The 14,688-nt window shown below is 32.3% G+C and overlaps 1 protein-coding gene across 1 annotated transcript; it reads left to right on the top strand.

Moving 5' to 3' along the window:
• Nucleotides 1-5,645: 5,645 nt before the first annotated feature.
• Nucleotides 5,646-14,470, top strand: LOC136826102 (protein Star-like). Its single transcript, XM_067083074.1, has 7 exons — nucleotides 5,646-5,721; nucleotides 7,932-8,048; nucleotides 8,639-8,763; nucleotides 10,225-10,383; nucleotides 11,161-11,366; nucleotides 12,636-12,780; nucleotides 13,504-14,470. The coding sequence occupies exons 2-7, from the start codon at nucleotides 7,934-7,936 to the stop codon at nucleotides 13,693-13,695; spliced, it is 942 nt and encodes a 313-aa protein (XP_066939175.1). The 5' UTR covers nucleotides 5,646-5,721; nucleotides 7,932-7,933; the 3' UTR covers nucleotides 13,696-14,470.
• Nucleotides 14,471-14,688: the final 218 nt, after the last annotated feature.

Here is a 14,688-nt window from a genome sequence, read left to right on the forward strand (position 1 = left end):
TATATATATATATATATATATATATATATATATATATATATACATATATATATATATATATATATATATATATATATATATATATACAAGGTACCACTTTCATTTGTACTTTAGTGTGTATGTCTATTTCAAAGATTATACTTACAGCTAAATCAATTTTTGCTACATTCACAATAATCTTTTATTCCTAAATGAGTCAGTTTTAATGATACACTATAAAAAAATTTAATACCAACATTCCATAAATGTTTAATGCATTCCCAAAAATAATCATTATTAATTAAGTCATACCATAAACAAAAACACATTCAATACAAACATTCGAAAAATCTCTAAAATGTTTAGCATCCATTTTCGAAAAAGCGGCATCAATTCAATGCCAGCATTCCAAAAAATGTTTAATGCATTACCAAAAATAATCATTATTAATGGCGTCGTACCATAAAAAAACTCAATGGAAATATTCGAAAAATATCTAAAATGTTTAGCATTCGTTTTCGAAAAAGCAGCATCAATATACTTCAGCCCAGACGGATAAAAGTATCGACATTTTAATGTGACAGGATTTTTCGGTTAACGAAATTTGGAGTTTTCATTTTCCTGTCGCGGAATATTTCTCGTAATCCGGATTTAATAAAATACCTAAATCCTTTTTCTAAAAAAAAATTATGTACTTCTGTTGGTCACTGAATAATAAAAAATAATTCATGAACATTTCTTTTTGTAAACTTGACTTACTACCAGTGTTGTATCACTGAATTTCATTTGCAAAACCTGTTGTTGTTGCAATTTGAAAATGAGTTAATTTACGGATCTTTTTAGAGAGAGAGAGAGAGAGAGATGATTTTACGAGTATATTCATTGGCTGTCTTTTGTACGCGTGTTTTAGTCGAATAATAATAATAATAAAGGATTTTAGTACCAAAGCTATATGTATATATATACATATATATTTATATTATATATATACACATACACACACACATACACCTATATATTCTATATGAATATATATATAAACAATATATATATATATATTTATTTATATAGTGTTTTATATATATATATATATATATATATATATATATATATATATACATACACATACATATATATATATATATATATATATATATATATATATATATATATATATATATATATATATATATATATATATATATATATATATATATATATATATATATATATATATATATATATACGTTATGATGTGCGTGTGTTTTATTTAAATACGTACATATTTGTCAACTGTACAAGTCAGACCTTTTCATATCCACGGACATTAAACCACAAAAAAAGCAAATCAATTAACGTTTACACAAATAAAAGCTTCCTTCGCAACGTAATATAAAACTCGCTTACTCATTCCTAATTATTGTTACGCTAAATTCACATCCCACAGCAAAATCCGCGCCGCCATTCGCCTCGCAAATCCGCGCGAGAGAAAACGGACACCGCTAAAGCATATTCACGAGTCGAGTTTCGACCTCGAATTACCGCTGCGTTCGCAAACATCGTCGATTGAAAGAAAACGGACATCGTCGTCGGATTTGGCTCCGTTCATGAGCCTCTACTTGGGTGAATGAACGCGGAATTTTGTATTACAGAAAACTTATTATTATTATTATTATTATTATTATTATTATTATTATTATTATTATTATTATTATTATTATTATTAACGAGGACCGAGTTTTCATTTGTTCTTCGGTAATTTGGTAGATCTGTGTTAGAGGATTAGTTTCTCTCTCTCTTTCTCTCTCTCTCTCTCTCTCTCTCTCTCTCTCTCTCTCTCTCTCTCTCTCTCTCTCTCTCTCATTACGGTTTCATGAAAATTTTATAACCAATCGCATAATAATGTTAACAAATATATATATATATATATATATATATATATATATATATATATATATATATATATATATATATATATATATATATATATATATATATATATATATAGAAATATATTTATATATTTATATATATATATAAATTTCTGACTCACATCAGGATCGAACCCGGGTCTTTCAATTGAAATTTTTTTAGTTCCACACGTGATTGTGTGTTGATTATATATATATATATATATATATATATATATATATATATATATATATACATACATTCATATATGTATAATCTGTAAATCTGAATTATATCGTAGTTACAACCCTAATAAATAATAATTTGAAAACGTAAAAAAAAAATAATAAAATTCAGACGTTTGAGCATACTTGAAGGCAAGCATTATCGACCAGGTTAATTTACGACACTAAACACACAAGTTTTCACGTCGGGGACTAAATTTATGTCAACAGAAACGTTTTAGGAGGAATTGTTGCTTATTTACTTATGAGTAATGCACTCCCTACGATTTTCCTCACGCATTTATCATCCTGAATACATACTCACCTGCTTTTTTTGCCCGGCGGGTAATTCGTCGCGGGAAGGTTGCTCCCTAACTGTGCCGTGAATATAAAAACAAGAAGCCATTGTAGGTTTAATCTGTTTTGCTCTGTGGGAGAAATTAAAGTGCATTAGAAGGAGGTCTTTGTTTTGAAATGCCTCGAGGATAATTTTTTATGATGTGTTCGTCAAAAATAAGTATGAACTCGTAAATATGTTAGGTAAATGCAAAGGCTTGACTTTAGCGTACAGTTATAGTGACTGTTTGATCGAGTAACCATTGGTCCAGGGACATATTAAAAATATGTGATATGAAGAGATGGATACCCTTCCTGATCGATATTTAATGACTGACTCATTCCTTTCACTCATTCATCACGCAGTCATTCGTTCCTGAAAGCGGGATTCATCATCAGTTTTAAAGCCAACATTAATGAATAAGTCTTCAAAAAGCAAAATGAAAGGTATTGGGAAAGTTCTTTCCTTCGATCATGGGACTGAAATGGACCAATAACCATTCATATTATTTCTTTACAGCCATCATTTCAAAAACTCTCATTCGTCATGAATAAACAGGTCATTAAAAAGCTTAGTATATATATATATATATATATATATATATATATATATATATATATATATATATATATATATATATATATATATATATATATATATATATATTTATATATGTATATATATATATATATATATATATATATATATATATATATATATATATATATATATATATATATATATAGTTCATATTGTCTTTCCTTCAGCCATAAGACTGAAAGAGACCAATTTCATTTTTATATTTTTATCAATTTTTCCGCACAACCATCATTTCAAAAACTCTCACTCAGCAGTTGGGAGAAGAATGAACATATCTGAATTCCATTCCAGAATAACTGTTTTTACGGAAACAACCTCTTATCTCGACAGGACCGCGGACGAAATCGCTGAACTAATTCAGTACAAATTCTAAATGGACAATTCTAAATTAATTGGTGTCACAAAGCTCTCTTTTAGAATTTTGGTTTGGGTGACCCGGAGTCTTTCCAAGAAGGGGGAAGAAGAATATAATTAGTTATCTCTGATTTTTCTTATATTTTATTAGTTTAACCTTGGAAGTGGAGCTTATTATCATAATTACGTCTAGACGCTTTCATTATCATTTTGGATGTGCATACTGGAATGAGGTTTTCGAGTCAAATTTCCGTCATTTACGTGTGTCAGGGGAGAGGGATAGGTAAAACTCTCTCTCTCTCTCTCTCTCTCTCTCTCTCTCTCTCTCTCAAATTGTGAGGATTCTCAATTTTCAAGCTATTCAGTTGTGGCTAAGTCTTAAAGCTTTCACTTATATTCTGTTATTTTCACAAAGTAAAAATACATAAAAGTATTGTTTCTCAGTTTTATAAATTTAGTACTGCTTCTCAGTCTTATAAATTTGATATTGTTTCTCAGTCTTACAAATTTCATATTGTTTCTCAGTCTTACAGATTTAATATCATTTCTCAGTCTTATAAATTTGATATTGTTTCTCAGTCTTACAGATTTAATATCGTTGCTCAGTCTTATAAATTTGATATTGTTTCTCAGTCTTATAAATTTGATGTTGTTTCTCAGTCTTAAAAATTTATGTGATGCATTGAAGATTTGCTTCTAAGACTTATAAATCTATGTTATACACAAAAGTGTTGCTTCTAAATCTTATAGAAGTATTTCCTATCTAACACTGGTCTCTCACTTTCCAGCTGAGGCGAAACGTAACCACAGTTACTCGCTTAAACTACAACGCCTGTCAGTCTTATCAGTCTGTCTCCCTGTGTCTGTCTCCCACTACGTTGCCTGTCAGGCTGTCTCGAGCCTTCCCCCTTCTGTCTCGATCCTTTCGAAACCTGCTTCAATATTCTGGGTCGTGTTTCTGGGTCCATACAGTACCATTAGTTGGATTGAGAATGCCGTTCACGCGAGGTGGAGCATTTATGCTTAGATTGAACTGTTGGGGAGAAAGTTGGGGTTTCAGTCATAGAAATAAATTACTTGTGTATTTTCATTTGTCTTATCTCGTTGCGTTTTATTCTCGTTGTCTCTCTGTCCTTATATACGTATATATGTGTATATATATATATATATATATATATATATATATATATATATATATATATAATATATATATATATATATATATATATATATATATATATATATAATATATATATATATATATATATATATATATATATATCACTATAATTAAAATAGATATATAAAATATCAACATAACATATAGACACGAGACAAATGAATCACCAGAAAGGGAGTGACTTTGCTTAAGAATTCCGTAGAATAAATGCGAGAAGTCTTGCTCATATCTATACGCGTGTGTATGTGTGTGTGTGTGTATGTGTGTAAAAGATACAACAGAGAGAGAGAGAGAGAGAGAGAGAGAGAGAGAGATAGAGAGAGAGAGAGAGAGCAGAAATGCTTCACAGAATCTGCATAAAGTCTGACAGGCAATAAGGCGTTCACACCTGATATTTAGAAAATCGAGACGGGTGTAGAGACACCTGCTATTAATTACTAGACCACCATTTTTCCTCTCTCTCTCTCTCTCTCTCTCTCTCTCTCTCTCTCTCTCTCTCTCTCTCTCTCTCTCTCTACATAGAGAGAGGGAAAGAGCGTGAGAGAAAGAGCAAAAACTATTAACACAGAAATTGGAAACCTGGATAAAAAAAAAAAAAAAAAGATAAATGATTCCGACCACTTGTCTAAATGTAACTTTGTGGCCCTCTGGTGTCAAAGGTTCATATTTTTCATTCAGTTGTTAATCAGACTGTGTACCAACTGCTTTGAAATCACGGGTAGGTAAGTTGCATATATATATATATATATATATATATATATATATATATATATATATATATATATATATATATATATATATATATATATATATATATATATATATATATATATATATATATATATATATATATATATATATATATATATATATATATATATGCATACACTCAAGTCAACAAAACTAAAGCACCAACCTAACCTTCACCTTGATACTATGGATACGCCGAGATAACACACGCACACACACACACACACACACACACGGGGGGTGGGGGCGGGTGGAAATCAATATATACGTTAAAACCAAGGCGACGAACTGTTTGACCATCCAAAGGTGTCTCACCTGTACCGCCAATCTTCCCACCGCCAGGTATGACAAGCAACGCTTGTCATTCTACCTCCCTATACCACCAGGTGACCTGCTGAACGATCGAGAAGCCGTGCTGGCATAAGGCTAGCTTGATCCCAGGCAGCAGGGACTGAACGGGAATGATCGCAGTGGCGTTATTTACAACCGTTTGAGAACTGGAGCTCATTATGCCGGCTTGGAAAGCCTTTTCAAAATTCTGGCTTAAAAAAAGTGATTTCGAATGATTAAATAGGAACCATCATTGTGTCTTGAGTTGGTAATTTTAAGAAATGGAGCGTCTTACTTCTGAAAAACTTTTTTTGAAGCTCGTGAATTAAAGACACGCTTACGAATTCCTGATTGACAGTGTTTATAGATGTAGAAGTGATTTGATATCTATATACTCTCGTGCCGGCATAAGGCCAGATTGATCCCAAGCAGCAGGAATTAAACGGGAATTATAGTAGTGGCGTTATTTAGAACTGTTTGGGAATTGGAGCACATTACGCCGTCTGAAAAGCCTTTTAAGAATTCGGGAACACAAAATGTGATTACAAATTCCTGACGAGCACTGTGTACAGATATAGAAATAATTTGACGTCTATATAGCTCTCGCGCTGCTGGCATAAGGCTACCTTGATCCCAGGCAGCAGGAATTAAACAGTAACCACCATAGTGCCTTTAGTTGGAACTATCGAGAATTGGAGTGTCTTATACCTTCTAAAAAAATTTTCTTTTTCAAAACTCGGGAATTAAAAACGTGATAACGAATTCATGACGAGCAGTATTTATGAATATAGAAGTTATTTGTTGTCTAAATTGCTCTTGTGATGGCATAAGGCCAGTATGATCCAAAACAGCGGGAATTATAGTAGTGTCATTATTTAGAACTATTGAGAATTGGAGTACCCTATGCTTTCTAAAAAAAAATCGAAGCTCTGGTGATTAAGAATTCTTGGTGAAGCGTTTATAGACATAAAAAAGTAATTTCTATAACTCTATACCCGATAAAGATAGTGACTAATTACAGTGAAACAGCCTTAAACTATGTAAAATTTTAAACGGTTTTATAGAATATAAGCATATTATTCCTGACGAGCAGTGTTAACAGACATAGAACCGATTCTATAATTCTATACGTGATAAAGACAGTGACTAATTACAGTGATATAGCCGCATCTATACAGTCCTCAAACATATCGCCTTCTCTTCACGCAGTTTTATAGAACAAAACTATATTGATCTATTTGATAAATATTTTAATCTATTTCTGGCGTAACTCTCAAGCTATCATTTGAAAACTTTTAAGCGGAACTCAACGAGGGAGTAAGGTAATCATTTAGAAGAATAGAAAGTTAAATTTTTAACAAAATGGTTACCTGTCATGTGCTATATCATTCAGTGAAACCTAATTATCATTATTGTTATTTTCGAAACTAAGTGAGAACTATTAGCGAAACATATGTAGCGAGTAACTGATACTCCGCCCAGCGCAGAATGAACTTTCTCAGGTAGCGACTGAGCTCAGGTAAGCGAAACTGATTCCCAGTACGTCTGCATTTTTAGTTTTCTGTAACAGAAAACTGTTGTGCCGGATTTGTCTGTCCATCTGCACTTTTTCTGTCCGCCCTCAGAGCTTAAAAACTACTGAGGCTAGAGGGCTCCAAATTGGTGTGTTGATCATCCACCCTCCATTCATCAAACATACCAAATTGCAGCCCTCTAGCCTCAGTAGTTTGTATTTTATTTAAGATTAAAGTTAGCCATAATCGTGCTTCTGGCAACGACAACTCAGTCCACCACGGTCGGCTGAGAGTTTCATACAGCATTATACCGAGACCACCTAAAGATAGATCTATTTTCGGTGGCCTTAATTATGCGCTGCACATTTTTTTTTTTTATTCCGGAGCCAACTAAATATCCTTATTCTGATTAACATCTGATGCAAAAAAAAAAATCGAAAGAAGGAGCAATAAAGTATAATACAATTAATAAAAATCGAGAACCTCCATAAAAATATAATAATCATATTAACAATAATAACCTAAAATAATAATGAATTTAAGGGAAAATGTTTCATCCGTAAGATACAAATTCGTGGAAAAAATAATTACTTGCTTATTTGTAGAACGGTACCCACAATAAAATTGAAAACCTTAATAAAGAATAATTATCATATCAAAAATTATTACCTAAAATATAATGAATTTCAAGAGAAAAATATTTCATAAGCAAATTATAAAGTAATTTAAAAATCACAATTTCTTTTTTTCAGAAATGAAATCTCTGTACCCCAACAGCAAAATGTTGAAAAGGAAATTTCTGTATGTCCTGGTTTTGGCATTTGGGATTTACCTACTTCTTCGGTGTTCCCCAGCTTATGAAACTCCAGGTTAGTCTGATCAAAGATTTTTTTTTTATTAATTTCGTTTAAAAATGAGTTTTCGTGCGAAACTCCTTTCCATGATCAAAGATTTTTTTTTTTATTAATTCCGTTTAAAAATAAATTTCCGTACGAAAATCCTGGTCAGTACGATCAAAAATTATTTTCAATTTTGTTTAAAAGCAAACTTTCCATTTAAATAGAGCCCATTACAGTCATGTGTCAAATCTTTTGCTCTATAAAGGTCAGGTGGCTCTATAATTTTTCTCTTTTTTGCAGTCAAGCCGTAATCCATTATTGTTTTTCCTAAATACTGTTTTTTAAAATAAATCCCTTGAGAGGCTAAAATGGTGATCTCGTTTGTCAAATTTCTTGCGGACAGTTTTGTGTATTTCAAAAAACCGTTTCTGTAAACAGGGGAATGTGGAAGAGAATCAAATTGAAGAAAGAGGATTTTCTATATCTTGGGGAAGCAGAAAAACTCACCTCTAGATTTAGATACAAATACATGAAAGCAATGTAAAAAAAAATTCAGCTGTAAAAAAAGAATGAATCAGACGTATCATTATAACTGTAACTCCTCCGGTCTTCCAAATCAGGTCTGCCTTCAAATCCGGTGGCTCTCGGTGGGAAAACACCTTCAGACCCAGTCATTGTCCTGAACCAACAGTCCGGGAAAAACGAGACCAAAGAATTATGCGTCGTCCGCCAGTACGATTACAAGGTAAATCACTCAAGAATAAAAAGTATCTTGTTAATTTTATTTTATCTATAACAGTGGTTCTCAACCTGGGGGGCGTCAGCAATTTCCAGGGGGTGTCAGCAATTTCCAGGGAAAAATTAAAAATTCTCTAATTGTATCCGTTACTCCCTTAACGAGAGTCGCTAAGAAGCAGTGTCAAGTGTCTCACTAATTCTTTCCCAAAAGAATAAAAACGCTCCTTTTTTTCTCTTTTTTTTTATTATTTTCCTTTCAATCTGGGAGGGAATTTCACTCATTGATGGAAGGGGGGCGTGGAGGGAAGGACCAACTCTTAAGAGGGGGCGTGGCAATGGAGAGGTTAAGAACCAATGATTTATAATCTTCGGAGAAACTGTATTGAGTATTTAGGCATTTATGTATATTTTTATATTGATCATAAAACCGTAGGGTGGACTGAATTTAGAATTAAAAACATCTCGTTTATTTTACTGAATTTATGTTCTTTGGAGAAACTGTATTGAGTATTTATGCATTTATGTCCTTTTAGACTGATCATAAAATCGTGGGGTGGCGTGACGCAATTATTGTAATATACGAATGCAAATAGATTTATAGATATTGAAAGCTCATAAGTGATATTCTTGTAGACTCGTTTATCGTTAGACAGCCGAATAAAAAAAAAAGTTTATGAAGGGCAAGGTACCAATTATTTTCACTAAATAATTCGTTACCTGCTCTCTGATGCAATGAAAGAATTATATTTCTTTTTAAGTTCCCATAATCGAAGTGCTTCGAACCAGGTTAGTCTAATTTTATGCATCAGACCATAAAAACGCTTTTACGTTTGGCATCTATTTGAAAATACTTATTTTCAGTTTCTTAAAACGCAATTATATTTAGTGACTATTTAGAAATGTTTATCTTCAGTTCCTTATGAATAATGTATAAGTCAAAATGGAGGGTTTCTAGAACATTTTATATTTGAAATACTTCGGTGCACTGGGGACATGAACGTGACATTTCATCAGCTGTGGTAACATATGTGCCGACACAACTAGAATCTGCTGGTCACTTTTAACCAGACACGTACGTCATTTTTTTTAACCACTAAGCCGTCTTGACTTCTCTATTTCTTCACATTTTGGAAACGCTTGTCCCTGCTAAGCGTACATGCCAGTGAAGAGAGAAATGAAGATATCCTGATGCCCGGCCGAGATTCGACCTCGGGTCCGCGGTATCAGAACGAGGTTACTGCGATGACCTGGGCCACGAAGAGAGATAGATTTTTATATAGTAATGACACTGATAACAGGGTGCTTATAGTTGTGTCCATTGTAGATTCTTTACAAACAAATCAACTGGCTCTTAGTACAATTCAGTAACACTTCAGACCACAAGTCTTTCAAGTAACTCTCGTTACTGACATTCCGACAAAATCCTTCGCAGTAGACGATCTTTCACTCAACCTTCCCCACGTTACAGGGCGTCTCAGCGGACGATCCACAACTCGTCAATTACATTCGACAAGAACTACTGGACCCTCCTTCTCTCAGTTCCTACGCCCTCAGCGACCCGAGCAAAATACACTTCTCCCAGTATGGTCAGTCGGAATATGCAGCTGAGGAAATCCTCCGTGGAATGGTGGGTGGAGGGAAAACAATATTTTTCTATTTTACGTCTTTCTTGATATGTATATCTCATGTTTTAGAGATTGACACAGTATATATATATATATATATATATATATATATATATATATATATATATATATATATATATATATATATATATATATATATATAGGTAAAAGTATTAATATTCATCTCGCTTTTTTGTTGCAAGATAAATTAGCTTGTAGATGTAATTTCCATATCATGAATTTTATCTGGTTCTATGCAACCAAAAGGATTTTATAAATCATAAATTCTATCTGATTCTCTACACCTACAAAACGTTTACTCTCTAAAAATATTCTTACCATTCGTATAATTGTTCAACCTAGATTTGACAACTAAACTAGAGATAAGCAGCGATAAAATAGATGTTTGTATTCTAGTTTCTTTCAAGTGGAAAGACACATTGTCGATTGTGTATATACATTGTTTATTATTATTTTGTTTCATAATGCAACATTGCAATAGAAACACAGTCCATTTCAAGACAAAATCTAAAACATTAACACCTGTAAGAATAAATAACCACACGTAAAAAGCCTCAGAACTACTGTAAAAATCATTCATATGTTTATGCTAAGTAAACTAAACAGCCATGTATAAATAAAACCATAAATTTTGTAAAGAAAATAAATAAATAAATAAATAAAAAAAAACACTCATATGATATAACCAGTCCACAGGTCCGCAGATCAAACAATGACTGAACATACAAAAAAAATGCATTTCCTATGTTTTGAAACAGAGGGGCGGCTTTTTCATAGAGGCAGGAGCCCTGGACGGAGAATACCTGAGCAACACTCTCTACTTCGAGAGAGAACTGGGCTGGAGGGGCCTTTTGATCGAGCCGCATCCGGAAGCGTACAAACAGCTGCGTCAAAAGCACAGGAATGCCTTTTCCATGAACGTCGCTCTTTCGACCACGCCTCACGCTACTGAAATCAGTTTCGTGTGAGTAGCTGGACTGGAATGTTTTCCTCCTCCTCCTCCTCCTCCTCCTCCTCCTCCTCCTCCTTCTTCTTCTTCTTCTTCTTCTTCTTCTTCTTCTTCTTCTTCTTCTTCTTCTTCTTCGTTTGATGTTTACACTGTAATTTTGACTTGGGAACTTTCTACCACTCCTAAGGCAACTGAAATCAGTTTTTCGTGTGAATCACTACGCTGGAATGTCTTCCTTCTTCTTCTTCTTCTTCTTCTTCTTCTTCTTCTTCTTCTTCTTCTTCTTCTTCTTCTTCTTCTTCTTCTTCTTCTTCTTCTTCTTCTTATGTTTACACAGTAATTTGGACTTGGGAACTTTCGACAATTCCTAAAGCTACTTAAAATAGTTTAGTGTGAATCATTAGGCTGAAATGTTTTCCTTCTTCTTCTTCTTCTTCTTCTTCTTCTTCTTCTTCTTCTTCTGATGTTCACACGGTAATATGTGGGCTTGGGAACTTGAGTGCCGCTCTTAAGAAGACTGATAAAAGTTGCTCTCCAAGCAATCAAGAACTCCGAGTCTTTATTCATTCAATAAAACAAAATAATTCTCTCTCAGGCAACTTTGAAAAAATGAAAAATTCAGTGCTTTCATTAATTTTCGGGAGGAACATGAATAATCTATTGTATATAAGCATAAATATCTTGCCCTATTCCAAAGGCCTGTTTTATATATATATATATATATATATATATATATATATATATATATATATATATATATATATATATATATATATATATATATATCACACATTACCACAGGTGAAAAATAATAAACAAAAGGGTTAGGTCTGACCGGTTTCGACTTTATTTCAAGCCATTGACGAAGGAAATAAAGTGTGTTTATAATTTCGTTATTTTTCACCTGTGGTAATGTTGATAAATGAATCACGTACAAAAGTGATAATAATCATATATATATATATATATATATATATATATATATATATATATATATATATATATATATATATATATATATATATATATATACATACATACATACATATATATGTATGTATTCTTTATATACATTTGCTGAATTCTTCAATATACATAAACAAAAATATTATCTTGAAGATGCCTGTTTATTTATCTTTGTGTGTTTCCAACAACAACTTGATCTTGCTATATAATAACATCTCGTTCCCTTACTCGTACGACAAGACAAACGACTCGAGATATTTAAAACATGGCTGACTATGCTGTACACAAATTGACGTCCTCGCTTCTCCCTTCACGCAGCTTAGACGAAAAATACAACGAGCTCAGTCACATAGGAGAGACAGGCGTCAAGATCAAAGGCATACCTTTCTACTCGATCCTTCTGGCCCTGGAGATCAAGGTGGTGGATTTTTTGTCACTCGATGTTGAGGCCTTTGAAATGAAGGTTTGTGGGTCCCTTGAGCTCAATTTGTAGTCCATGACTTGGAGGATAAAGTCTGGATGATTGTTGATATTTTTGCAAGGAACATTTTTTGAAAGTTATTATTATTATTATTATTATTATTGATATTTTTGCAAGGATAAACCCCATGACATTTTTTGAAAGAAAATTATTATTATTATTATTATTATTATTATTATTATTATATTATTATTATTATTATTATTATTTAGCAGATAAACACCATGACATGGAGAGTAAACCATAAAATGATTAGTAACCATTTGCGATTGACACTTTATTGAAATTATTATTATTATTACTAATATTATTGTTGCATAATTTGTGTTAATTTTACATTAGGTATTCTCAATTTTAAATTAATTCAAATTATGAATTTAACAACTAGAGATAAACCCCTATGCATATGGAACAAGCCCACCAAATGGGCCACTGACTCGAAAATCTAAGCTTCCAAACAATATGGTGTTTATTACAAAGAAAGTTACACAAGGTAACAGGACATTAAAAGGAAGAGATAATTTTTTCATAAGGAAACAAGAAAGATAAATTAATAAATAGACAGATAAACAGATAAAAAAATAAAGAAATTATTCAAATACAATGCGAATTGTCTCAGGGTAGCAATGCATTGCATCTTCCCCTGAACTAGTGAACTTGTCATGAGGAAAATTGATAGACCAATTTATCTTTCGCCCTCTCCAGATCCTCCAGACGATTCCCTGGGACAAAGTGACGTTTCGTCTGATGTGCATCGAGATCGACCACATCCCAGAGGGCGTCGAGTACCTGAAGAAGTACCTGACGGAGAAAGGTTACGAATTTCTGGGAGTCAGGAACGTGGACGCTTGGTTCGGCTGGCCTAGCCTCTTAGAGGAGACTAAGAAGCCTCGATGAGGCCTTGATTGAAGCCTTCTCTTTGTTAGAATCTGTTGTTAACTTGTTTTTTAAGTCTGTGAGTCACATACTGTAGGTTTTATAAATGGTTTATGAGAGAGACAGGGTAGCTTCTATAAATGTATTTTTATACGCAAATAAGATACTTGTACTCTTGGGTTTGTAGCTAATATATATATATATATATATATATATATATATATATATATATATATATATATATATATATATATATATATATATATATATATATATATATATATATATATATATATATATATAATGTTAGAATCTGTAATAGCTCTAAACTGCTCCAAGATATTCAGTCGATAATGTATCCCTGTTAACATTTGCTCAAACTTGAATGAATTCACACACAAAGCGAAGTAAGTAATAATAATAATTTCAGCTCTGGTTGAATTCCCAGTGAATCCTTTTAACACAACCGCTGAAGCCCACATTATCTCTTTGACATACCTTTATCTACTCTATGGAAACCTTTAATGCCTAATTTTTTTTATATTCATTGACTGTTTGTTTCACTCTGCAATCAAGATTTGGAATTCGATCACTGCCTCTGCTTCCCTTGGTGATTGTAATGTATATCATGCATATGTTTCATATATACATACATACATATATATATATATATATATATATATATATATATATATATATATATATATATACATTGGATACACGAGAAAGCTTATTTTCATTGTTAAATAATTATAGCAAAGTCGACGAATAAAACCTGAGGTTTAGCTCTTTTCAATCTTTTCGTTTTCATGACATTATTCAGTTGCCTCTCAAAAACGAATATAAATTTCTACGCGTTCTCTTACAAAGAGAATTTCTGATATACCGAGAGCGCCCAAGCACTGGGTAACAGGTAAAGCTCTTAACAATAACGTATCGAAGCATAAAACCAAGATTGGGACGCAAGTTTTAATAAGGAAATCGCTAGAGATATTTACGTACATAAAAATTTTT

This window comes from Macrobrachium rosenbergii, chromosome 40, assembly GCF_040412425.1.
Source record: "Macrobrachium rosenbergii isolate ZJJX-2024 chromosome 40, ASM4041242v1, whole genome shotgun sequence".
Lineage (NCBI taxonomy): Eukaryota > Metazoa > Arthropoda > Malacostraca > Decapoda > Palaemonidae > Macrobrachium > Macrobrachium rosenbergii.

Coding starts and splice junctions, on each gene's coding strand:
- LOC136826102 (XM_067083074.1), top strand. CDS start 7,934: ATGAAATCTCTGTACCCCAACAGCAAAATGTTGAAAAGGAAATTTCTG. Junction 8,049..8,638: donor CCCAGCTTATGAAACTCCAG/GTTAGTCTGATC, acceptor CTTCCAAATCAG/GTCTGCCTTCAAATCCGGTG. Junction 12,781..13,503: donor TTGAGGCCTTTGAAATGAAG/GTTTGTGGGTCC, acceptor CGCCCTCTCCAG/ATCCTCCAGACGATTCCCTG.